At 40.8% G+C, this 23,421-nt stretch overlaps 3 protein-coding genes and 1 long non-coding RNA gene across 5 annotated transcripts in view; 1 reads left to right on the top strand and 3 right to left on the bottom strand.

The window, feature by feature from the left end:
• The window catches only part of LOC146496432 (inositol-tetrakisphosphate 1-kinase-like), a 32,606-nt gene extending 29,819 nt beyond the window's left edge, over positions 1-2,787 (top strand). Inside the window, exon 11 of the mRNA XM_085142791.1 lies at positions 145-2,787. Within this exon, the coding sequence (XP_084998917.1) occupies positions 145-413 (269 nt within the window). The 3' untranslated portion in view covers positions 414-2,787. The remainder of the gene's footprint in view (positions 1-144) is intronic.
• plk4 (polo-like kinase 4 (Drosophila)) lies at positions 1,524-10,353 on the bottom strand. 2 transcript variants are annotated; one of them, XM_085142777.1, is made up of 15 exons: positions 10,054-10,353; positions 9,072-9,167; positions 8,736-8,831; positions 8,035-8,149; positions 6,937-7,915; positions 6,770-6,858; positions 6,373-6,689; positions 6,170-6,274; positions 5,951-6,053; positions 5,706-5,855; positions 5,391-5,619; positions 5,190-5,292; positions 4,797-4,934; positions 4,599-4,705; positions 1,524-4,228 (listed from the first exon to the last, which is right to left on the bottom strand). In XM_085142777.1, exons 1-15 carry the CDS (start codon positions 10,081-10,083, stop codon positions 4,117-4,119), a joined length of 2,769 nt encoding a protein of 922 aa, XP_084998903.1. In that variant the 5' UTR covers positions 10,084-10,353; the 3' UTR covers positions 1,524-4,116. The 2 variants fall into 2 exon arrangements, with proteins under 2 accessions (XP_084998903.1, XP_084998902.1); XM_085142776.1 differs by lacking the exon at positions 10,054-10,353 and adding an exon at positions 9,281-10,039.
• Positions 10,354-11,695: 1,342 nt separating this feature from the next.
• LOC146496430 (uncharacterized) lies at positions 11,696-14,177 on the bottom strand. The gene is made up of 2 exons (XR_014871099.1): positions 13,109-14,177; positions 11,696-12,949 (listed from the first exon to the last, which is right to left on the bottom strand). It is a non-coding gene; the product is annotated as an uncharacterized LOC146496430 (long non-coding RNA).
• A 77-nt stretch (positions 14,178-14,254) lies between these two features.
• hspa4l (heat shock protein 4 like) lies at positions 14,255-23,369 on the bottom strand. Its single transcript, XM_085142779.1, has 19 exons — positions 22,963-23,369; positions 21,961-22,018; positions 21,724-21,864; positions 21,454-21,576; positions 21,264-21,363; positions 21,036-21,169; positions 20,703-20,947; positions 20,506-20,582; positions 20,267-20,418; positions 20,031-20,137; positions 18,894-19,027; positions 18,319-18,515; positions 17,976-18,050; positions 17,492-17,635; positions 17,139-17,264; positions 16,911-17,018; positions 16,250-16,369; positions 15,655-15,816; positions 14,255-15,554 (listed from the first exon to the last, which is right to left on the bottom strand). The coding sequence occupies exons 1-19, from the start codon at positions 23,067-23,069 to the stop codon at positions 15,363-15,365; spliced, it is 2,502 nt and encodes an 833-aa protein (XP_084998905.1). The 5' UTR covers positions 23,070-23,369; the 3' UTR covers positions 14,255-15,362.
• Positions 23,370-23,421: the final 52 nt, after the last annotated feature.

The raw sequence follows: 23,421 nt of genomic DNA, 5'->3' as shown, positions 1-23,421 counted from the left end.
GGACACTAAAGGGAACATTTTTTTATGTTCCCTTTAGTGTCCAGGAGCAGCTTTATAAGAACAGTTTAGGTAGAATATTGTTTATTTAGCACACAACCAGAAGTCACTGCTTTTCTTCTTCTTAATATTGCCTTCTCTTTCCAGGTTACGAAGGCGTCCCCGAGTTTTTCAACGACCTCCTGAACCACATCAGCAGCGTGCTTCAGAGCCACAACCCTGACTTTCCTCCTGCCGGCGAACAGCCCAAAAGCCTCCCAGTGAGCACCACGGTACCCAACACTGCCCCGCCAGCCCCGGGCTGCTGCAGCATGCTGGGAAAAGAGCTGCAGAGACTGGGCTGCAACTCTGCTATGTCACCCAACTTCCAGCAGCACTGTGTCTCCACGATAGCTACCAAGGCTTCCTCCCAGTGACTGACTTTCTTTTATTTTCTTTCTCTCCCATCCCCTTACCTCCCTATTTGATCCCTGAACAAATAACGGATGACAGTGGTGATAATAATAATAATAATTAATAATCATAGTAAATATGATGTTAATGATGATAATATATCTAATCGAGACACAAACCTTTTTCCTATATAGTTATTGGAAATGATGGTGATTGGATGTAAGCTTTTTTTTCCTCTGCCTTTTTTTTCCTCGTTTTGTCTAATGAGACTTTAACAGTACTGTAATGTGAACTTTGGGAACTTTTGTCTAATAGCTGATTTTATTTTTCTCTCTCTTGCGTGAGGTCTCTGTGATGAAAGGGTCCAGAAGAGGTAACTAATTAGAATGGCCGAATCAGGACTGGAGAATGATGTGCCACTAGATGTGCAATGTATGATCCCTTGTATCTCTCTCACACTCACTTACACACAGGCACATTTACACTGTGGCCAACTGTGCCAGTGATGTGTGTTTGTATTCTGGTCAATACCACTGAGTGCTACGTGCAAGGGCGTAGAGAGAGGAGGCGTTTGGGCATTTGAACACTACTCCACAGATTGCTATGTGACTGTGGCCAATCGACTGCAGAGAGTGATGAGATTGTTTTATTGGTTTAAACAGACAGGGGAGCAGTGTTTTGTTTTGTTTTTCCCGAGTGCCATTAAATTTAATTTGAGTGTAGGAGTAGAAAAGAAAGAGCATTATTTTTCAAATCTTAAGAGGATAAAATCTCCGTGACCAAGTTTCTTTTTGTAATGATTGTTATGGCGTGCGTGTGTGTGTGTGGGAGGGGGTGTTTTTCTGTGTGTTAGATAAACAAACTACATCCTTTTTGAGTCGCAGTTTGAGTCGCTCCAGTGCAGGAAGATGAGGATCACATTCCCATGTTATCTGTCTGTGGATGTTTTCCGAGAAATTCCATGATTTTTCAGAATTCCAGTGGGAGCTTTCGTGGGGGTTGTAGTCTCCTTAAACAGACTCCCCAAGTGTCTTCACCGCTTGTATCTGTCACGCGAGCAAACTGAGGCAAACTTGACCGACGGACAGACTTGGGGCTGCTGTGTAGCTTGTCACTTTGGATTAATAAGAAAATCAGGTGTGTGTGTGTGTGTGTGTGTGTGTGTGTGTGTGTGTGTGTGTGTGTGTGTGTGTGTGTGTGTGTGTGTGTGTGTGTGTGTGTGTGTGTGTGTGAATACCCAACTAAAGTGAGTATTCATCTGAACAGTCTGAGATAATTGAGTTATTTGTTCAGCTTTGTCTCTCAGCGCTTCTTCCAGTTAACTAAACCAACAGTCCAATCCACTCGTGTGCTTCAAACCTTATTCTCTGACCTGTCTGCTGTTCCAGCTGCTGTATTTGTGTCACATTTTAAGTGAAGGGAGTAGGTGGAGGTCCAGCTGTCGTTCCCAGTGTTCACTGTGAGATTTTGTTTTGGTTTTTTTTTTAACGATTTTGTTAAAATCTTATAATGTCCTTACATCTACTAAGAGCAACTTTATTTTATTGAGATTTTATGGGAGAAATGTTTTATATAAATGAAAGCAGTGATGTTTTTGAAAAAGTGGGGATTTACGTAGAGGGACGGTAAAATTCTGGGTCTTGCTGTTCAGGTGACGTGAAAGGGACAGATCAGCTGAGCGGTTGTTACATCCCTCTAGCATCTAGTGGGAAATGAGTGCCAACCTGCAGCAAATACAGATTACTGCATTCCTTCTCTTGTCCCAGAGAGCTCCCCTTGCTGTCTTCTTTCCTCCATCAGCATCCAAGGGAACCCACCGTCCTCTTGCTTGCCCTGTGAGCGGATATATTTGTGTCATTGCGGCCACCTCACCAGCATCTCTCTGGGACAAAAGAAGAGCGACGGCACAGTGGAAGTTGGCCTTCGCTACATGTGTAAACAACCCTTCTGAGTATCCTGGTTTTGATTTGCCTTCAAAGTGTAGTGAAGCAACAATAAATTCAAAAGTACCACACCAGGTTAAAATGAGTCTAGGTGTTTCCTCACCTAGGAAGCTGTGGTTGAGTCCCTGTTTAAATTGGAAAAGGCTGAGTATCTGTGTACGCCACTATACTGTGTCCTATCTCGTGTTCTTTACTGTGCTTCTAAATGGGAAATATAAATGGTTAATCCCACTCTTGGTCATTTCTGCAACCCAGATGGTGTCATCATGCTCCCGGCTTCCACCTGAATGTGTACTTCTTGGGTGTCTTGTACAGTACGTGTATATGCGCCTATGCTTACATCCGTACAGTATGTCGTTTTGTATCGGTTCTGTAATTGAGAAGAATCCTCAATTTTGTGACTTTTTTAATTAAATGGCCAATTCAACAGGGCAAAATAAACATGTGAAACTAATCTGGGTGTTTCACTGCTTTTTTTTTTTTCTTAAAGTTTTACAACAATCATACTCAAGTGATTCACCTGCTTATAAGAGTCAGATTTGATCCCTGACTCCTTCACTCTGCAAGGATATCTTTTTGATATAGCCATGTGCGTATGAGTGTATGGGATGGATAAAAAGCACTTCCAGTACATAGAATGTGTGAGTATAGCTTGTAGTGCAAAGTGCTTTTAGCTGTCACTAAGAGTGAAAAATGGCTCCACAAGTACAACTCCACTATTTACATCATGTAGGCGACAATTTAGTTTTTTTTATTTTTAAATAACTTACATATTTAATGGTTTGCCTTCCTTCTATATAAATGACAGTTGTTGACAAAAGAATAGTAATATGATCCTTGAAAGTTCACCCAAAATACACTATTTTATCTCAAAACAAAACATCCACTCTAATGACTTTCTATTATTCTGTATCCTAGATATTAAATTAGTGCAGTTTAGCTCTTAGCTCCCAAATCCTTTAAAATCTATAAAGATGCTCCATTGAGCTAATCGTTGATGGGTCTGTATTATATGAAATGTCTTAACCAAATAAAACCAAAGCAGCTTCTGTGTGGTATTTTGGTCTGGAAAAATTTGAAGGATGCAAGAATAACGAGTTAGTAAGAGGTCTTGGTAAATACCATTTGTTTAACCGCTAGCAGGACTCCACGTACATCGACTGAAATAAATAGCACCACATTTCCAAAAGGAGCTCGTCTGGATGCAAATATTTGAGCACCAAAGAAATCGGTATTTACTTTTCTTCCTGCACCATGTGAATTATGAGGGCTCTAAAACTTCAGCTCCATTGATTTTAAGTGACAGACTTTACTTTGAGTAACTAACCTCATTTTTCTCCTTTAGATATAAAGAGAGGTAACTAACAGCTAAGTTTCAGTTATATTAACTATGCTTATGAATTCTCTATTACTGAAGCCATAAACTGGCTATAAATACTTTAATTTCTTTTATAATACGGAGTGCAAAGAGAAGACTGCAAAAGAAAGTGCAGCGATCCTCCACCCGGCCTCCAGATGTTTTATTGTTTCAGCATGTATCGGTCGCACATTTCATAGTAGTAGGACACAGTAAAAAAACAAAGACACACAAACACTAAGTTTTCCAACAGGGCTAATGTAGACACTATACAAAATAGCTGCTTATTAAAATAAAAATATATCTTTTCATAATCTCAGTCTTCTGTACATGTAAAAACAACAAATAGAAGATATTTACAAGAAGAGAAATGAAGGTTTCTAATGCTACTTCCAGCTTTTTGACAGGCCTCTTATACACAAGGTGTTAATGGGACTGCAGGTGATGCGCTGCCGGGCTCGCCAACAGGCCGAGAATGGTCGAGAGACAGTGAAGCTTTTCCTTAACGTGCTCGGGCAACTTCTCGTTCTCCTTATACCTGCAGAGAACACACCACTTCTTACTTTTTGTGCCATACAAATACACTGTGGCTTCTTCTGTGTGGAAAGCTGGCCAAAGATCCAGCAAATAACAAGCTCTGTATTTTTATTCTCGGGCTAGTTTGTCCTCCACTCTGCGTCTGTTACAGCACTCAGTTAATCAACTGTGTGAAACAAGCCATTCAGCTCCATTTCCATTATCTTTAAGAAAACTTTCTTCTGATTGGCTGCCACATGCAAACAAAAGATGTGAACAGCAGGTGGATGGGGCTTCTGAAATGGCCATATTAAAAACTTCTACTCTCACAAAAGTTTTTAAAACATAGCTCTTAAAGGGAACACAGAAGACATTTCTAATGTATTTCATACCTGGTGATCTTCCCTTCTGGACACGTGTAGGTGATGCAGGAAACTCCTGCCTGAACCACCAGCTGAGAACCATCGTTGAACTGCACCCAAACCTCTCCGCTTGTCAGCTACAGATACAAACAAACAAGGATTCGGTTTTTGTCAAAGCGTCAATTCAAAGTCAATTCAGTCTTAAAATATTAGTTAGTCATCAATTACCTGGGATGCCCATCCAACATTTGGCACAAATATCGACTTGACCACCTTTCCTGTGCTCTGAATGAGGTCCTGTCGCACTGGGGAGCTTTTCTTACTCAGGCTGGCTGTGGTGAAGTCAGACCCATCGTAGGAAATCATCTAGAAATAAATTAGTAAAAATCAAATGCAGATCTCATCACGGCCTGCACACCCACATGCTCGGGTATGACTCCAGGTGCTGTTTTTATGTTTTGATTTTTTCACTATTAGTCTTCTGGTTGTACTGTGGAAAGAATCCCTCTGCCTGAAACCAGTGAACACTGCATACATGACATGTTTTTGCCTGAGATGTCTCAGCGTCTGGCGTGGAAATCCACATTATTCTTCATTTTATCCTGCAATGTCAGAACTTACCGAAGGAGTGATTTGTGGAGGTTTAGGAGGTGATGCTGTATCTGGAGGAACCGGGTGCGAGGGCACAGACGATGAGCCTGGAGCGTCTGAGCTGGCGGGTCTCCTGGGAAGTAAAAGAAAAACATTTGTCACGCAAGACGAGAAAAATAACAAAAAAAACAAAGGAAAGTTGTCACGAGGTGGCCAGAATTTTCCTGTCACCTGCCAATCGTTATGGGGAAGAAAGGGACATTCTTGGTGCTGCGCTGCTCCTCTGCAGTGATGGCGGCCTCGAGAGATAAACACATGGCGTGGCCCTCGTCCGACAGCTCCACATACCTCCGGCACTCCGGGCTCAGGCCGCTCAGCCCCGCCTCGCCCTTCACAGTGTACGACTTCCCGCTCTTCTCCACCACTCGCACAAGTTCGGACGTCTTGTGGGTCTTTGCGCCTGCATGATGCAGTTATTACACGTTAATTTAGACTCATCAGCTCAGCCACCTCATTACTGACGTTCAGCAAACTCCCCTGACTCACCATCATAAAAGCAAACTTCCAGGTCCGCGTTAGGAGAGTTCTCCATCAGCATGACCTTGGCATACTTGGTGTAAAGGGTCACTTTAGGAGTCTTGGATTTAACAAGCTGAACAAACTTGGAGGCATACTGGTACTTTTTCCAGTATTTCTCTGTGAAAAGAAAGAAAAAAAAAGCTCAATTACAATTTTATTTCACATTTTTTTATTATCTGATATTAATGGGTGGGACGCATCCATCAGAATACCTGGAAGATCCTCGTAGCTACAAATGAGAATGTCTTCTGGAGGAGCTGGCGGGCAGTCCAGCACAGGAAAACCTTTTCCACCATTAGGCTGGTATATCGTCACCTACAGCAGATGGTCATAATAAGCCACAACTTACAAGACTGAAGATTTTTTTCAAACATGGAAAGATTTATTAAGTAACTGCATGATAAATGCCGATTGCCCTACAGAAACTGTACCATTGAGCCATCACAGGAAATCCGGAGGACTTCTTTGACTCTTTCTTGACCACTCTGACATTTTAACAGCTCCATACAAACTTCACCCGTGTCCAAAATGCTCACCTGGATAGAAGACAAGAAAAAAGAGATGAGATATCTAAAAATATATCCACTGTTCACACATAGAAATTAAAAAAAAAAAAAATAGATTAAAATCTTACAACAGCATTTTTGGTCTTCTGTCTGATCGGCTTCAGTCGGGAGGCACACAGAGGCGGGATTACGTCTCTCAGTGTTTTCTTCAGCTTATCTGTACTGGGTTTGGTTGAAGAGAGCTTTAACTCTCTGTCAGGAGGAGGTTGGAACTCTAATCCGGGGATGTTCTCCCTGTATGAGTCGGAGTTGGAAAGAAGCTGGTGGTGCAGGTTGGGGTGAAGGTTTGCGCCTCGGCTCATGGGCTTATCTGTCCAGGAGTTGTGAACACCTAAAGGTCCTCTACTGCTGTGGGCGCTGCCATCTGCGGACCTCTGTCCAGAGGCTGAGAAAGAAAGCAAAACTTTTGGAAAACTTTGTAGTCATGATTAAAACAACCAAAAGAGCACAAAAGTGTTATTTTACCTTCAGTGTTGAGCCAATTAGAAACTCCATCTAAGTCCTGAAATTGCAAGTTTGGTGGAAGTGCGGTCTCTGTGGAAAAATACCCAGAACTGAAATAGAGAGTGTCATCTGTTAGTCTCAATAACCTGAGGGGGAAAAAAAAGATTATCAACAGACTGACTGCTTACTTTGCTGGCTGCTTGACAGGTGGAGATGGGAGTCTTCCGTGCTCTGAAAACGGGTGTGGAGTGGAGGACACGGGGAAGACTGGGCGTCCTATACCAGCCAGAGTCTCCTCTGAGTGGCATCGCCCCAGCTCAGCATGAGTTGAACCTGTTGAAGTGGACATGGGACGGTCTGAAGAGTGAGCCCTCCTCAGGTAGCGAGAATGAGGCTCTCCGCTTTCTCCACCGTGAGCCGCCCTGCTCCTGCCCTCTCTGTTGAACCTTTCCAGTGGATGCTGCTGATGCTGCCACTGGTCTCCATCCTCAAAACAGGCACTGTTGGGCTGGCGTGGAAGGCTTGGGATGGGTGCCATGCGATTAGGCAGAGCAGAGCCTATCATGTGCTTGGTTCGCTTCTGGAGGCGACTGCCGCTGCTGGCAGAGGTGGAGGAGGTGTAGGCTGTGGAGATGGTGGCAATGCCACTGTCAATGGACCCGTCATCCCCAAGCCCCAGCTCTTTGGTCCTGACCAGCAGGCTCTGGGTCATGAATGGGTGGTCCAGTACTGCAGAGAGGCTGGGCCGCTGGGCGGGGTCTTTCTGCAGCAGCTGATAAATTAGGTCCTGAGCCTCCAGAGAAACGTGGGTAGGCATCTCATAGTCCCCGAGAACCACTTTGGACAAAGTGTGCTTGACTGTGTCTGTGTCAAATGGAGGGCGACCCATCAGGAAAGCATAGAACATGCATCCCAGTGACCAAACATCTGATTCCAGCCCGTGGGCGCTGCGAGTGGCCACCTCTGGGGAGATGTAGTTAGGTGTGCCACACATGGTGAAGTGCTTTTCATTTGGGAGTTTGAGCTGAGTGGCCAGGCCAAAGTCTGCTATCTTAATGTTCATGTTGCTGGTCAGCAGAAGATTGGACAAAGTCAGGTCTCTGTGCAAGATCCCATGAGTATGTAAATAAAGCATCCCTTTCACTGTTTGGTCCATGAAATGTCTCGCTGTGGGGCGAAAATAAAGTTGTTGTTGGGGTTTTTTGTTTTTTTACAGTAGTAGCAACTCACAAAGCTGACAACACAACTCATATTTAGGCTTCTAAACAAAAACACATGTGCCTGACCTTCATCTTCAGAGAAAGGCATCTTTCGCTCTTTGAGGTACCGACTCATCTCTCCATTGTGGCACATCTCCAACACTAAATACACATAGTTGCTGTCCTCAAAGTAGTTGTAAAGCTTTTACAAAAACAAAAGACATAACAATATGATTTATTTACCATCGTCTCAAAATATGGAAACATTGAGAAAGAACAAAATATAGAATATATCTGACTGGATTTTAAAATGATTGTACTACTGTGGTCCTGAAAGCTGTGTCAGTGGGACCACCACTGCCTGCTTTCCTGGTTAATCTTTAAAGCTGAAGATTAGCCAGACTACTGATTAAGTGAAGTGGAAAGAAATCGGTGGAGTACCTACACAAAGTACTATCAAGGACGCCCTGTATAACCATGACAACAATACAGAAAGCTGATATATGCATCATCAAACACAACAGTCCCACAAAGACACAGGAATCCCTGCAGCTACAGCACTGGTGTTAACTTTAACTGTAAATCTCACACTAAGCAAGAATTCACACATTTCAAATTATTAAAGTGCATCACTAAACAGGCGAATCTGTGTGTGATGCAAAAAACCCCAGAAAATGTATATTGTATAGACACACTACAGGAGAAGGCATATTTAAATAAACAGCAGGGTTGGTGTTGTGTATCAAGCACTTCATGGCAAGAAATCATCTGTGGCTTGTCAGCGTTACCTCCAGTATGGAAGGATGCTTCAGTCGGCAGTGAATCTCCACCTCGTTCCTCACACGTTGGACCATGCCGGCTTTGTGCATTGCTTTTTTGTCAATCTGCAGATGGGAACAACAGAGATAATTATACACCTGCCACTCATCGGCTCAGCATGGCATGTTGTACAGTTTGGTTTGATCCTAATAATCAGTTTCCCACCCACAATGGCAATGAAACACTGGGAGCTCATCTGTGGGGCGGGTCCACAAGAACCCCACGGGAGGCAACATATGTCATAAACCAGTAGTTCCAAATTTACAATTTTACAGCATCACTGATAAAGATGTAGATTATCTCACCGTTTTGATGGCAACCTCCAGACCAGTCTTCACCGATTTGGCCCGGTAAACACACGCAAAGGAGCCCTTCCCGAGCAGAGTAAGGACCTTGAAGTCCTGCGTGCACAAAAAGAGAAGTTGTACAAACAATGCATCTGCAGGAAAATGTGAGCATGATTTCATTTTTAAATTTAAATCCCATGGGAAGCGAGAGCTTTAAAAGCAAACACCTCAATCATCGACTCCTGATCATAACAAAAACCTCCTTTCTCATCTCTGCTAGCATGGGAGTCAGCAGTCAGGTTGTTAAAGCCATGGCGAAGAACTTGGTCAAACATCCTTCCCGTAACCTGCGACCTGCTGGATTGTTCTCTACAACCACCAACGACTCCACACGGGAGAAATCCACCCACAACAAACGTTAACTGTCAAACAAGCCACTAACACCTGACGCCGTCATATGGCCAACCAAAACCTTTAATTATCCCGGGTCTCTTCCCGCTAATGAGGACCCACTTGTAGCCGTTTCCAAGATGCATGACAGGTCCCCAAACTGACGCGACACAACAATGTCTGTCCTGGGGGAGCATGGGTAAGGTTACACACCCGCAGAGACGACGTTGACATTTTCTACTACATTAACTACTACTACCACCACCACTACTACTAGTACTACTAAATAATAATAACAATAATAATAAGTAGAAGAAGAATACATTTTGGAAATCGTAAAAAGCGAAGTCTTTACGACACGTGAAACAAGATAAAAACGAAAAACTGAACTATCGCCTCAGTAATTGATGTTAACTAATATAATATTTAGCTATGACTAAATAAAAGTTTAACATATCCCCATTATATTAAGCAAACTGAGGGTTTTTTTCCTTCTCAGTGCGATATTGTTTAGCTAACTTGTAACTCCAGCCTTTGACTTGACACGAGAACAAGCCATCAGTCCGAGTGGACGCTAGCTTGTGGGCGTTAGCCCAACAAATGCACTCACCTCAATTTTATCGCCGATCGAAACACTCATCGTGGCGGCTTTTCGCCTCGCAGACGCGTGCAGGTTTGTAATAATTTTCGCCGATAGGCAGAGTGCATGGATAGCCGCTACAGGAGTCCTCACACGACGAATAAATGTTGTTCTCGCGTTCCCCTCCAAAACTTTGCCATATCTTCCATTTTGAAAATATCCGCCCGTTACTCCGAGGCCACGTCACACCCCGCGTCACTTGACAACATTAAGGTTTGCCACGCCTCCTCCAAGCGCCCCGTGGCTGCGATGGTTACATGAAGCTTCAATGATCTACATTTAACACTCTGTAGAACTTCAAAGTCCTACCCTTTCGTTTGTCCTCGGGACCAAAAATTGTCCCGCCCCAAAAAGTGCTTTAAAAATGTTATATATCAATATTTTTTTCCACTTTAAATTAGTCAGTCTTTTAAAACTACTTCTGCTTAAAATATCCACATTAAGTTTTAATTATATTTTCATTGTTTTAACCCTTTAAATACCAGTTTGGGTACATGAGCGCCCTGTTTTTTAACAGGGAAAAAAATAAAAAAATTTATATTTTCCATAAAATACATTTAAAGTAATATTTGATTGTTATTATAATTAGGCCTTTAGATGGTCCAAACATTAGCACCAACATTCATTTTGATCCATTATTATTTTTTGTGCAGGAGCACATTTTAAAGAATCCATCCTTTAGTGGTCCTCGGGACCAAAAATGGTCCCGCCCCAAAAAGTGCTCTAAAAGGTTATATATCAATATTTTTTTCAACTTTAAATGAGTCAGTCTTTTAAAACTACTTCTACTTAAAATATCCATATCAAGTTTTAATTATATTTTCATTGTTTTAACCCTTTAAATCCCAGTTTGGGTACATGAGCGCCCTGTTTTTTAACAGAAAAAAAATAAAAACTTAAATATTTTTCATAAAATGCATTTGAAGTAATATTTGATTGTTATTATAATTAGGCCTTTAGATGGTCCAAACATTAGCACCAACATTCATTTTGATCAATTATTATTTTTTGTGCAGGAGCACATTTTAAAAAAAATCCATCCTTTCGTGGTCCTCGGGACCAAAAATGGTCCCGCCCCAAAAAGTGCTCTAAAAGGTTATATATCAATATTTTTTTCCACTTTAAATGAGTCAGTCTTTTAAAACTACTTCTACTTAAAATATCCATATCAAGTTTTAATTATATTTTCATTGTTTTAACCCTTTAAATCCCAGTTTGGGTACATGAGCGCCCTGTTTTTTAACAGAAAAAAAATAAAAACTTAAATATTTTTCATAAAATGCATTTGAAGTAATATTTGATTGTTATTATAATTAGGCCTTTAGATGGTCCAAACATTAGCACCAACATTCATTTTGATCAATTATTATTTTTTGTGCAGGAGCACATTTTAAAAAAAATCCATCCTTTCGTGGTCCTCGGGACCAAAAATGGTCCCGCCCCAAAAAGTGCTCTAAAAGGTTATATATCAATATTTTTTTCCACTTTAAATGAGTCAGTCTTTTAAAACTACTTCTGCTTAAAATATCCATATCAAGTTTTAATTATATTTTCATTGTTTTAACCCTTTAAATACCAGTTTGGGTACATGAGCGCCCTGTTTTTTAACAGAAAAAAAATAAAAACTTAAATATTTTTCATAAAATGCATTTGAAGTAATATTTGATTGTTATTATAATTAGGCCTTTAGATGGTCCAAAGATTGGCACCAACATTCATTTTGATCCATTATTATTTTTTGTGCAGGAGCACATTTTAAAAAAATCCATCCTTTCGTGGTCCTAGGGACCAAAAATGGTCCAGCCCCAAAAAGTGCTCTAAAAGGTTTTATATCAATATTTTTTTCCACTTTAAATGAGTCAGTCTTTTAAAACTACTTCTGCTTAAAATATCCATATCAAGTTTTAATTATATTTTCATTGTTTTAACCCTTTAAATACCAGTTTGGGTACATGAGCGCCCTGGTTTTTTTTTTAACAGAATAAAACCAAAAACTTAAATATTTTTCATAAAATACATTTGAAGTAATATTTGATTGTTATTATAATTAGGCCTTTGGATGGTCCAAACATTGGCACCAACATTCATTTTGATCCATTATTATTTTTTGTGCAGGAGCACACTAAATGTCATATAGTGCCATATCAGGTTTATCATTTTTTGCATACACCAAAAGCTTATTACCTTGTTTTGTTCTAAAATAAAATAGAAATTGTCTAAATAACAATACAAGATCACTTTGAATCAGAAAAACATTTATTTTAGAAGGATGAACATGAACATTTATGTTACTGGGAATCAGAGAAAGTTGTGTGTCCGCGGGACGTTGCAACACCTCCAGCGGTCCACTAGGTGCACCTTTGCGCGTCACGAGCAGCACCATTGCCCGCTGCCAGGAGATGGGGTCTGGGTCTTGGTGTCAGTGTCCCCAGCACAACACGTCCGACACCACGTGAAAACATTTTTTTTTTTGTCGTAGCCCCAAACTGAATGTAACGATACTAATTTTTCACTCTTTTTGCTTCTCGCGAAACAAAGACACTTCTTCGCGCAGCCTAAACCTGCGCTGTCTAATTTGGCACGACATAGCACATGTGAATAGTAAGATTCAAGATTATTTTTTGTCACATGCACAGTTCAACACGTAGTGTACAACACGCAATTTAATGTGTTAAAAAGTTCCTTATGCTTCACCCACGAATGGCGCTTCTCTGTTATGCGGCCACGTTGAGTAGCGGCCAGACCCGCGCTGCGCGCCCGCCACCGTGGAGACTACACGGGATACGGGCAGCCGGACGGCCGGGGTCTGGGTCGTGTGCCCAAGATCACAAGCGCAGCCTTATCACCAACGTTTAGAAGTAATTTGCTGCGTAGACAATAAAACAAGAGGATCCACAATAAAACTAGAGGATTTTTATTTGTTTACATCCATAGTAAACAAAGAAATCCCATCGGAAGGACTTCACGGCCATCGTAACATTTAAAAATTAATAATTTTCCGTAATAATAATGTAACAATACTTACGTTTAACTTCTCACGAAAAGATCAGCATTTTTCGTAGTCCCGACTGCGATCAGGGTGTTTATCCCAAAGATTTGGTAGCGCACAGGTAGCCACCAAATGGCTACCTGTGCGCGCCGATAACGGCGGCCAGCCTCGCCATTGTCCGTAAGTTTTTCGAAATTCCACCGTGACGGTTCCCTCGGATCTCCGCTTCGCTCACAATTTGCAGGTGGTTGTGTCGCTAACCGATTTGTGACCGTTGAATAAATAAAAAGAGGAAAAAAACCGCGTCTCTCCCACATGTGTCTCTCTCTGGACACATGTTTGTTTGTTTACAAACGCACCAAATGGCTTCCCGTCAGTAACTACTTCCGGGTCATAGGTGATTTAACCGCAGCAGTTTTAAAAAATTGTATTTCAAGGTAAAAAATAATTAATTTTATTTAAGTAATTTGGTTTTGGTCCTTGCTTTTATTTAATTTGTTTACATTGCTGTGTGGCCGTCTGAGAGAAAATACTTTTGAAAGAAAAAGTGTGTTTGTGTGTCTTTTTTTCTTTTTTTAGACATAAAGGCCTTTATATTTTTAAAAAAGCACAGTTACTATTATCTAACATCATTATTCAACACTGATAGTGACACACAACACCAATTCTTTCACTTTTTGTTGCAGAACGACACGCTCAAAATCTTTAATTTTGGCTGAAGTGCGTTCATTGCTTGAAATATGAGAAAAGGGCGCCATCTGATGGACAAATGAAAAAATTACAAGTTTAAGGTCCGGACTCCAAAATGGCACCATAACTGAGACAATTACATTAACCGTTGTAAAAATAATGGTGGTATGAAAAATAGCGTTTATAATGGGTTTCAAAGGGACAGAAATCGGCCACGAGGTTCGATAGTGGATGTATGCCTTTAGCTCAGCCATTTAAGCTCATTTAAGAAACTCAGACTGAAATTTTAAAATAAAATGAAAAAAAGAAACCTGTTTGAAAATTTGGCTATATTCCATTAAACACAGTGGAAATGGCGTGGAATTAAAAAACGCAAAGGCCACGAAATGGTCCCAGGTTCTACCAAGTGTTAATTTAATATCAGGGGTCGTCCAGACACAGGAACTGCATATATGGAATCAGCTACTACTTTTAAAATTATAAATTTAAATGATAAATGTATTATTAAACAAAATGTTATCTAATCGTGAATTAATCCAGTAACTTTCTTTTAATTTTTTAAATTAGCTTTAATCACAGGACTCGACCCGTCTTGTTTGTCTTAGTTTGCTGACAAAGAAAGTTTGTTTTAAAACAAAAATGGTGAACCATAATGTACAGTAAAGGCAAAACACTCCTCACAGTAAGAGGATCCTGGGTTTAAAGTAACCTGAGGTACTTTCTCCCTGGACTCATGTTCACTCTGCGGGATCTGGTTTCTTAGGCCATCTATAAACATTACAGGTTAATGCATGTTTAAGAGTAAATGACTGCTACAAATGACTTTCAATATATATATTGAAACTTTCCATATCACATCTGAAAACATAAGTACAGCACAGATGGCCACTTTCTTCTGAAAATCAATCATTTCACACGTACAAATTTGTCTTGCAGACAAATGCGTTTATTTTTTCCCCACCTTCAATTAAATATGGAAAAATGCAAGAAAAAAAAGGAAATAGGCAACCAATCACTAAAGGAAACTTGGTATATGAGCATTTCCATTGTAACACTAGAATGTGTTCTCTATGTACATGTCTATGCTGGCTGCTTTTGTTTACTAAAATAATATTTACAGTTTGTAGACACGGACATATCTCTTTGAACTCGTTGAATACAAATATAATTTGTATTATCGTATACTAACTAAAAGGTTTGCACTAGCAGTGACATGGACAGCACTGTCTATTTCTCTTATGGGTGATACTGGACACTTAAGAGACATATGGAATGCAAAACACAAAGCGTACCTTCCTGTGAGATACGAAGGAATCGGTTTTACGACAGACTCATATTTTCATCTATTGTGGCATTCTTTAATTTATTTAGTATGGCAAACCTTTGAGAGACTAAAGCACACCAGTGTCACACGTAAGGATGAAAACAAAAAACCTCAAATGGTAAAATCCAATGGGAGAGGACACAAAAAACAGATCCACATAAGTGGTTGATGAGGACTGAGAAATGTTCCCAGGTGTTGATTTTTCTGCGTCTGTCTAGATGCCGTGTGACGGTAAACGCGCTGATGGTTGCGGAGTCTGAGCGTCGGACACAGATCTCAGTCCACCTCCATCTCTTTTGTGCCCGGCTTCGTCTGCTGGCTCCCCTTTGCTTCCCTCTTTCCTTCCGCTCCTCCCTGCTTAGCCGTCGGGCCGTTGTGAGCTCCGCTGGTTTGGTCGTTCACCTCGGGGGTCTCCTCCACTGTGGGCTTTGGCCTGTTGATCACTGGATTACATATATCCTCCAGCTCCTGGAGAAGAAGCAAGCAGGTTTTCCAAAGGAGAATCAGAAGATGTCATTCTCACTAAAGGAAGAAGATGATTAGATCTTAAAAAGCGGCTCACACATACCTGGATTTTAGCGATCATGTCTGCTACTTTGACAACTGGGTCTTGAGTTAAAGCAAGTTTGCTCTGCGCATTCATCTTGCTGTTCATCCAGCCCATGCTTTCAGTCACACACTTCTCCACGGTGCTCATTTCCTCTGCACTCAAATGAAGGAATCGTTCGTCCTGGGAAAGAGTTTTTGACGAAGAAAACCTTTAGCAGGTCTAAAATGTATCTCTTTTAAACAAAGTCATCCTATTATATTTTTCCCATAACAAAATACACTTCAAACTATATAAGCTAAAATAAGAAAATAATTTAAACACTTAGAATACGAGATCAAGGATATAAACATAGTAAGACACCATCAACATATTCTATCAGTAAAATATAAAAATAAATGGTTATTTTGTCACATACCTCAAGTATCAGTTACAGACTGTATTTCTTATAAGTGTCAAGTCATCTATGTGTACATGTCTTATCACGCTTCCTGTTCGCATAACACAGTATTTGTAAAGCACTGCACAAAACATGCAGTTCCAAACACAAATCCTACTTCTGTCTTTTTCCTGTAAAGGAATAATCGAAGAACATCACAGTCAGAAGAGGGCTTACCTTCTGTTTGTAGGAATCTACAAACTTCATATAGAGTTGCAGTTTCTTTCCCAGTTCCTCAAATGCTCTCGGCCTGTCCTCATGCTCCCTGTGCCGGTCCTGAATGGGCTGGCCCAACCTCTGGAGAATAATAAAATTCGCGTTAACATTGAAAGCTACTACCACTTTAAAATATGCAATTCCATAAATAAACGGACTGGTTCTTACAGCTTTACTCTCTATTCAACTTAACTTTTATAAAGTTCCAAATCACAGCATAAATTACAATCTATAAGATTATATAATGAATGAATGAAACATGAACATAAAGCAATAATTTTGGGTAAAGTGCCACTGAGATTTATAAAATCAAAGGTTTATTTAAGCAAGTGATCATTAAGGAAAATATGCGTGCTAAGTAGTAGCTGTGGCTCAGGAGATATAGCAGGTCATCTACTAATCATAAGGCTGGTGGTTGTATGAATGGGTGAATGAGACATGTTGTATGAGCAAGTGCTCAAGCAGAGTAGCAAAGCGCTATATTAGAACCGGTTTATTTACTTATGTAACAAAATGGAAAATTTATATTGAATCAAATTACTAAAAGTTAGCATTTGGGGCATAAATATTTTTTTGTATGCAGTAGTCTGCAAAATCTTTCTTGTAATAAATGTAAACATACCATAAGTGCATCTAGCTTCTCCTCATAGACTTGTTTGGGTTGGTCTTCTCCATCCTCATAGAGCCACTTCTCTGTGTCCTCCAGCATCAGCGTCAGCCGGTTGCTGTCCTGTTATTAACAAACATGAAATGTTTATACAGATCAGTTCTTCATACATCGTCTCAGATATAATAGTTGTTTACTGCAACACGGGGGCCGTGTATAATAGATGCAAAAAGTATTACTTACCCCCTCAGTGATGTACTTTTCATAAATCCCACAAAGTTTGTCCCGCAGATCATACACATACTCCTCCACAGCATTCTTTGCGTCGTTCAGCTCTTTCACCAGTTTGTCCTGGATAATCATCTGACGCTATGATGAAAAAAATAAAATGAATGAATAAAAATTTTAAAAATTACGGATGATTCAACCAAGGCGCGCCATACGATATTACAGTATGACATTTCTGAATAAAACCTGTGCTTGTCCTGATTTTCCGTCATAAATATATTACAACAGTAGATGTTCATACATAGATATAAAATTCCTTGTATCAGAGCATGACTCGGCTTTTTCCAAAGGCCACCTGCAACACTCACCTCATACTCCACAAAGTTAGAAAGGACGTCACTGTCAAGCTGTCGAATGTTGTTGATCACAATGGGAAGATCGATACTCTTCACCTTGACTTTGGGCTTGCTTCCTCCTGCTGCTGGGTCCTGCTTCTCACCAGCTGCTCCCTCCTAAATTTGGAAACCAGAGAACACAATGAGGCCTTTTTGGATTTCCAAACATGGGGCACCTTGCCAAAATAATCATCTATTTTTTTTAGACTAATTAATACTGCATGAGTCCATCTAATTGTAGCACAGATGCATCAGTGAGCAGCGCTGACATGAATTCAGTGGCTCGCATACAGAATCTGTGACAATACATGAATTACTTAATTTAATTGAAAGCATGTCTCAACAATATCAGTATCAGGGTTCTGCTTGTCTTATTATCAATACAGTCTGATATGAGCAAGAACAAACAAGAAAAACATGCAGTTTTAAAGCATCCTTAAATCGCAGCCTGACTAACCTTACTGCTGGAACTGGCATCCTCATTCTGCGGCTCCCCTTGGGTTTGGCCTTCCTGATCCACCTGCATTTTGATCTGAGACACATAATTATTTATAAAAATAATTATGTAATATAAATTTTTATAAAAGATCAATTAATGAGAGTATCTTTCAAAAAACTACAAAAAAAAAGCTGATTTAAGTGGCAGAAATCCACTGATAAACAATAAGGAACATAAATTTTATGTGAATAGTACCCAGTCTATCCAATAGCTGTTGTGCTTTAACTCTGTACGGCACAAAGAAACCGACCAGCTGACATCTGTGGCATCACAAGAGTGACTGTGGCAACAATAATCCTACCTGCTCCTCTGCTCTGCTCTCATTCTGCACCACTGGCTCTGTATCAGTTTGCATGTCCTCGCCCTCTCCTTTCTGCTTCTCAATCAGAGAAGCGCCGGACACGCTGAAGATGCCATGGATGTTGACTCGCACTTTGACTTTCACTTTAGAGCTGTCACCATCTGGCTGGGGAACCACATTCTGTACTGAAAAAAAGCCTGGAAGCAGATGGAAAGAAAGGGAGCGGCTTCTTTAATAGGACCTCAACATGTTCTTGTGACAGGAAATTGCCAGTTGCATAGAAAAAAAAATGATATCCCACTTGAGAAAACACACCCACCCACCACATGGTGATACACATACAGTACAGATAATTATGATGTTCGGCTGAGTCACACGAGAACCTGCTTCCCTTACTCCTAATTGCCATCCAATTTGTTGGGCCAGCTACTTAGCGCACCTACATTAGCCGCCTCTTTCTGCATACTTGTGCAGCTGGTTAAAGGAACCTGATACATGCATACATGCAATGTCTATGTAAAACCAAGTAAGGACTGATCACTTTGATGCTAATAGAGCAGAATTAGCACCATTACCTATCCTGTGGTCTGAGTAGGGCAGTTCTTGAGGGTTGCTGTAAAAGGCTTCAAGGTCGAAGGGTTCCCTCTTGTGGAAGGTAATCACTTTGGAAAAAGGAGCAGCATGATTCTTACTGAACACCTCGCACTCTCTGTAGCACAAATTAGCCAAAAAAAAGCAAAGTCAGGCAATGGAAAGTAATCACAGTCAGCAGATACTGTGTCCTAGAGCTGACTTGCCTATTTGGAGGAGCAAAAAGCAGTAAGTATACATACAGTGGCCTCCATCATGTTTGAGACAAAGACACAGTTTTTGTGTTTTGTACACAACCACAGTGGATTGTAAATCAGTCAATATGTGATTGAAGTGTAGGCTTTTAGTTTTTAGTAATGAAAAAGGTCACTAGATTAATGCCCATATAATCAACTCTTATCTAGACCACTTAGGTATTTATTATATTTTCAATTTACAGTACTGTGAAAAAGTCTTGAGCTACCCCTCATGTTTTTAAAAGTGGTCTTAAGCAATAGTTCTTCAAGCTTTCTGAAGGTCTTTCAAAGTTCTTCTTTGAACACTGGCTGCTTTTTCCCTCATTTTCAGTTCAGTCACTGACAATTTTCAGAATGTTTTTATTTCCTGAACCAGTTACACTGACCTATGAATCACTCTAGCATGAAAACACCACCTAACTCAGGTGACGAATCGATGCTGTATCTACACATAACAGACAACTTGGCAAAGAACCAGTTTTAAATTGTATTTTTAGGCACTTTGTTACCGTCAGAAGGGTGTGCAGGGTGTCCTTAAAACAAAATCTGAGAAAAAAGTGACAAGTGGAGCGCAGGAGAAAAAGGTGACAGGCCTAAAAATCATCTACAGAAGAGGAAAAGTCATGTCCTTTCCAAGTCCCCTCATCTTTACTGAAATGAACTAAACTGCTGAATCTATTTCCATTTTTCTAACAAAATATAAAGAATTCAAAGTTAAAGATTGAATTGAAAGCGGTTCAAGATTTTTGCACAGTACTGTAGGTTAGGACTACCCTATAAACAGGGTAGAAATACATATATTTATGTATACATAAACCAGTTTTTGTCCTCCAGACACATAATCATAAAAAAACACTGTCTCTTGTAGAGTGGTGCTATCTTTACCCCAATCCCTCCTCTGTGGGTGATTTCCAGCGCATAGTAATCGGGAAAGGAACCACGTCGGTGATAGAGAATTCCCGAACCTTAAATGCTGGTGACAAAATTGCGCACTACACAGACACATACGCACAAGCAAAACCACAAAGACGAACACATATTTACTCCATTTTATCACTACTATTTTTTTAATATTACATTGGAAAGAAATACTGGGTGTTAATATCTGAGGATCTTCCAACCTGAAGTGCACAGCCTCTTGCTACAGCTTCGTCTGCATTGAGTGTGGTGCTGATGTCTTTGCAGAAGAACTTGGCGATCCTCTCTTTGATAGCCGGGATCCTTGTGGCTCCTCCAACTATCTCCACTGCACAGATATCATCCCGACTCAACTCTGCCAGACAAAACATACACATCCCTGAGCAGATTTTTCCTTTGTGTAACATTAATATCACTTAATTAATAACTCTAAGGGGCGTACTTGATTGTTCAAGGGCCGATTTCAATGGAATCTCAACTCTCATGAGATACTGAGCACACATCTCTTCAAAGTGTAACCTGGAGGATTTAAACATTGGAAAAAAAAAACAATATTTATTTAAAAAAAAAAAAAAAAAAAAGATATCCACATTAAGTGTGCTTATTGAGATGAAAAAAAAAAACCAAATAGGTTTTTACCTGTTCATCCTGCTGGAAACATCAATGTCATTCATGAAGCACTCTATGTTTAGAGGCAGGTCGGAGGAGTTGGCACTCATGAGCTTCTTCAGTTTCTCGCACTCCTGGTATAGCCGCAGCACAGCCCTCGGGTTGTCCCTCACGTTGAGCTTGTACTTGCCCTTAAACTCCTCGCAGAAGTAATCTACCAATGCCTCATCAAAATTACGCCCTCCAAGGTATGGATCAAATGCTGTGGCAAGAACCTGACGCACCAGATTGATACTGAGTTTAGAATTTAAGAACAAAAGAGCAGATGCAGCTGGAGGACGAGAAGGAAGGCAAAAGGCTAACCTTGAGTTTGCCTTTGTGGAAGGCAGTGATAGACACCTGGAATGACGAATGCCCCATGTCCACAAATACCACGTTTCTCGGCCTCTCTTCTGGTGTAGGAAGGTCTTGCTTGTAGATCCCATAAGCCAAAGCCACTGTTCATAGACGAGACATTTATTTTCAACCCTTACGTTCCGTGTTTGACCATGGCCACTTCATAAATTTACTAATGTATCCAAGAACACCGACCTGCAGTGGTGTCATTAATTAGCCGCAAGCAATTCAGCCCTGCAATCTGAGTTGCATCAAACACCGACCGCCTTTCAGCATCTGTGAAAAAACTTGGGACCTGTAAAGCAGAGCACAAATCTTAATGTTCTCCTCAAAACCGCGTTCTGAATTACACAGACAAGTCTTGTGCACCGTTTTCATCACTCACAGAGATGACACAATCCACCACCGGCTTCTTCAGGGCGCTCTCTGACGTCTCCTTCAGCTTGGTGAGCAGCATCCCCGTGATCTGCTCAACTGTGAACACTTTATCCTCGTCCAAGTAACGCACCTAGGAACACTCAAGCATTTAGGGAGACCCGAAGCAAATTAAAAACCAAAAGGGTGAAGGTGATCGGTTGCTTGGAAGTTGATGGAAAAAGCAAAGATGGGAAAAAAAAAAAAAGGGAAGTGGTGAAAAAGATGTAAAGTACTTTACCTTAATTCCAGTGGTTCCATTGGCCAGCTTATGCAAGCTGTAAGGCAGTTTAGGTCTTTCTGCTTGGATAAATGGGTCATCGAATGCTCTGCCGTGGAACGTTTTGAAGCCATGGACTGTATTTTTGAAGTTTGTTATAATCTGAAAGAAAGGAAATACTTAGCAAAGATTTAAAAAAGACAACTGTTTGAAGATGTAATGTGTCTGCCAAAAATAAAATTTCATGGATGATCTTACTTGACTTTTGGCTGCATTTCCAATCATGCGATTTTTGGAGGCCAAAGACACACAGGCCCTTAATGGGAAACAAACAGAAGTAATCCTGTTAACAGATGTGGCGGACGAAGAAGAACTGCAATTTCGATGGCTGCCAACTGAAATGTTGAGCATTGCCATGAGGGATAGTTCACAGGGGAGAGTGTCTGAACAAGAACTACAAACTAGGGCAGTGAGACATAGCAGATCACCTTGAAAATTAAGCTTTTTCTATCCAAAATAAAGAGAGGAAAAAAAAAACAGGAAAATCGTTGTGTTTAATGACAAAGACCAACGCTTCTCCTCACACGATTCATTTCACATTGGCTAGCAGTGACAAGTCACTCCCTAGCTTCACCTTGCCACAGAAAAATATCCTCATGCACTTAAAGGTGCAATGCTCCTCTCAGTCTCCTTTCCACGAATGCTGCAGCAAATTCAGTTTACAGAAACGGAGACCCACTTGGAGATGATTTGTTTCAGTCCGCCAAGTTGATTCCTTACATTCACCCTGGGATTTAATCCTCTGTCACTTCTGATCAAGCACTTGCATGCGTTAAAGATGCAGTTTGTAGACGGGCCTTAACTGACGCATTATCGTTATACCATGTCAAAACCTATTTGTTATCCTTTGATGTCTGTACAGTATGCAAACACTTTAAAAACGCATATTAAACAAAATAACATGTACAAGTAGGTTAACTGAGTCAGCTTGTCGTGCACTGCGCAGCTCGGTGGTGATAGCCAGGAGACATCTCAACTACCTACAAAAATAAACTGTTATTTAAAAAAGACCTATAATAACCTGCTGTGACGGGAAATGAACTAAGGCCGCATCACTACCGCCGCCACCATCCCGGCTGCCTTCATGTGCATCACACCGCTCAGTCAGTGCGCCTCCAGTTGCAAACATTGCGTAACAAACTCACAGGCAGACCACACTTACACGGCGATGATGTCTGTCAATATTTCGGCTATACTTACGGCGTGCATCTGTCACTGTATTCATTGGCAATGGTTTCAATGCCACCGCTCCTGGCCACAGCGATGTAACAATTTTGGAAACCCACATCAATGCCTACCACTGACATATTGAGCGCTCTTAAATTCACCCAAGTTATCCTCCGCAAACGACCGCACTCACACCTAGGAGGAAGGGGGAAAAATAACACACAATGGCGGTCTGTTCCTAATTTTAAATTTATTTAAGCGTGTCGTCCGCTCTGAAAATATACGACACGGCTAGCCGAGCGTGCACTAACTGAATTACTAGCTGTTATGTAAGTAAAGCTGTTTATAGCAAACTCATTCAGTGTAATCCCAGAGAGCAATGATGTCCAGAGCGGATTCTCCCACTCCCAGGCAGCCCTAGCATCACCCAGCGGCTCCGACTGACTGTATCTCCTCGGACCCGCCCACGTACGCCTGTGATTGGCTGCGTCA

Source organism: Neolamprologus multifasciatus, chromosome 19 (genome assembly GCF_963576455.1).
Source record: "Neolamprologus multifasciatus chromosome 19, fNeoMul1.2, whole genome shotgun sequence".
Classification (NCBI taxonomy): domain Eukaryota; kingdom Metazoa; phylum Chordata; class Actinopteri; order Cichliformes; family Cichlidae; genus Neolamprologus; species Neolamprologus multifasciatus.
Note: the sequence above shows the minus strand (reverse complement) of the source record. Positions and strands in the feature narration are given on the sequence as shown.

Bases quoted from the DNA above. Each gene is read 5' to 3' on its own strand.
- plk4 (XM_085142776.1), bottom strand. From the start codon at position 9,388: ATGTTTGACCAAGTTCTTCGCCATGGCTTTAACAACCTGACTGCTGAC. The intron at 8,832-9,071 runs GTGAGATAATCT...TCCCATCTGCAG, and splicing joins TGGAGGTTGCCATCAAAACG to ATTGACAAAAAAGCAATGCA. The intron at 7,916-8,034 runs GTCAGGCACATG...TTCGCCCCACAG, and splicing joins GCCTTTCTCTGAAGATGAAG to CGAGACATTTCATGGACCAA.
- hspa4l (XM_085142779.1), bottom strand. From the start codon at position 23,069: ATGTCAGTGGTAGGCATTGATGTGGGTTTCCAAAATTGTTACATCGCT. The intron at 21,865-21,960 runs GTAAGATCATCC...CCTTTCTTTCAG, and splicing joins GAAATGCAGCCAAAAGTCAA to ATTATAACAAACTTCAAAAA. The intron at 18,516-18,893 runs GTAATGGTGCTA...ATCTGCTTCCAG, and splicing joins CTACTCAGACCACAGGATAG to GCTTTTTTTCAGTACAGAAT.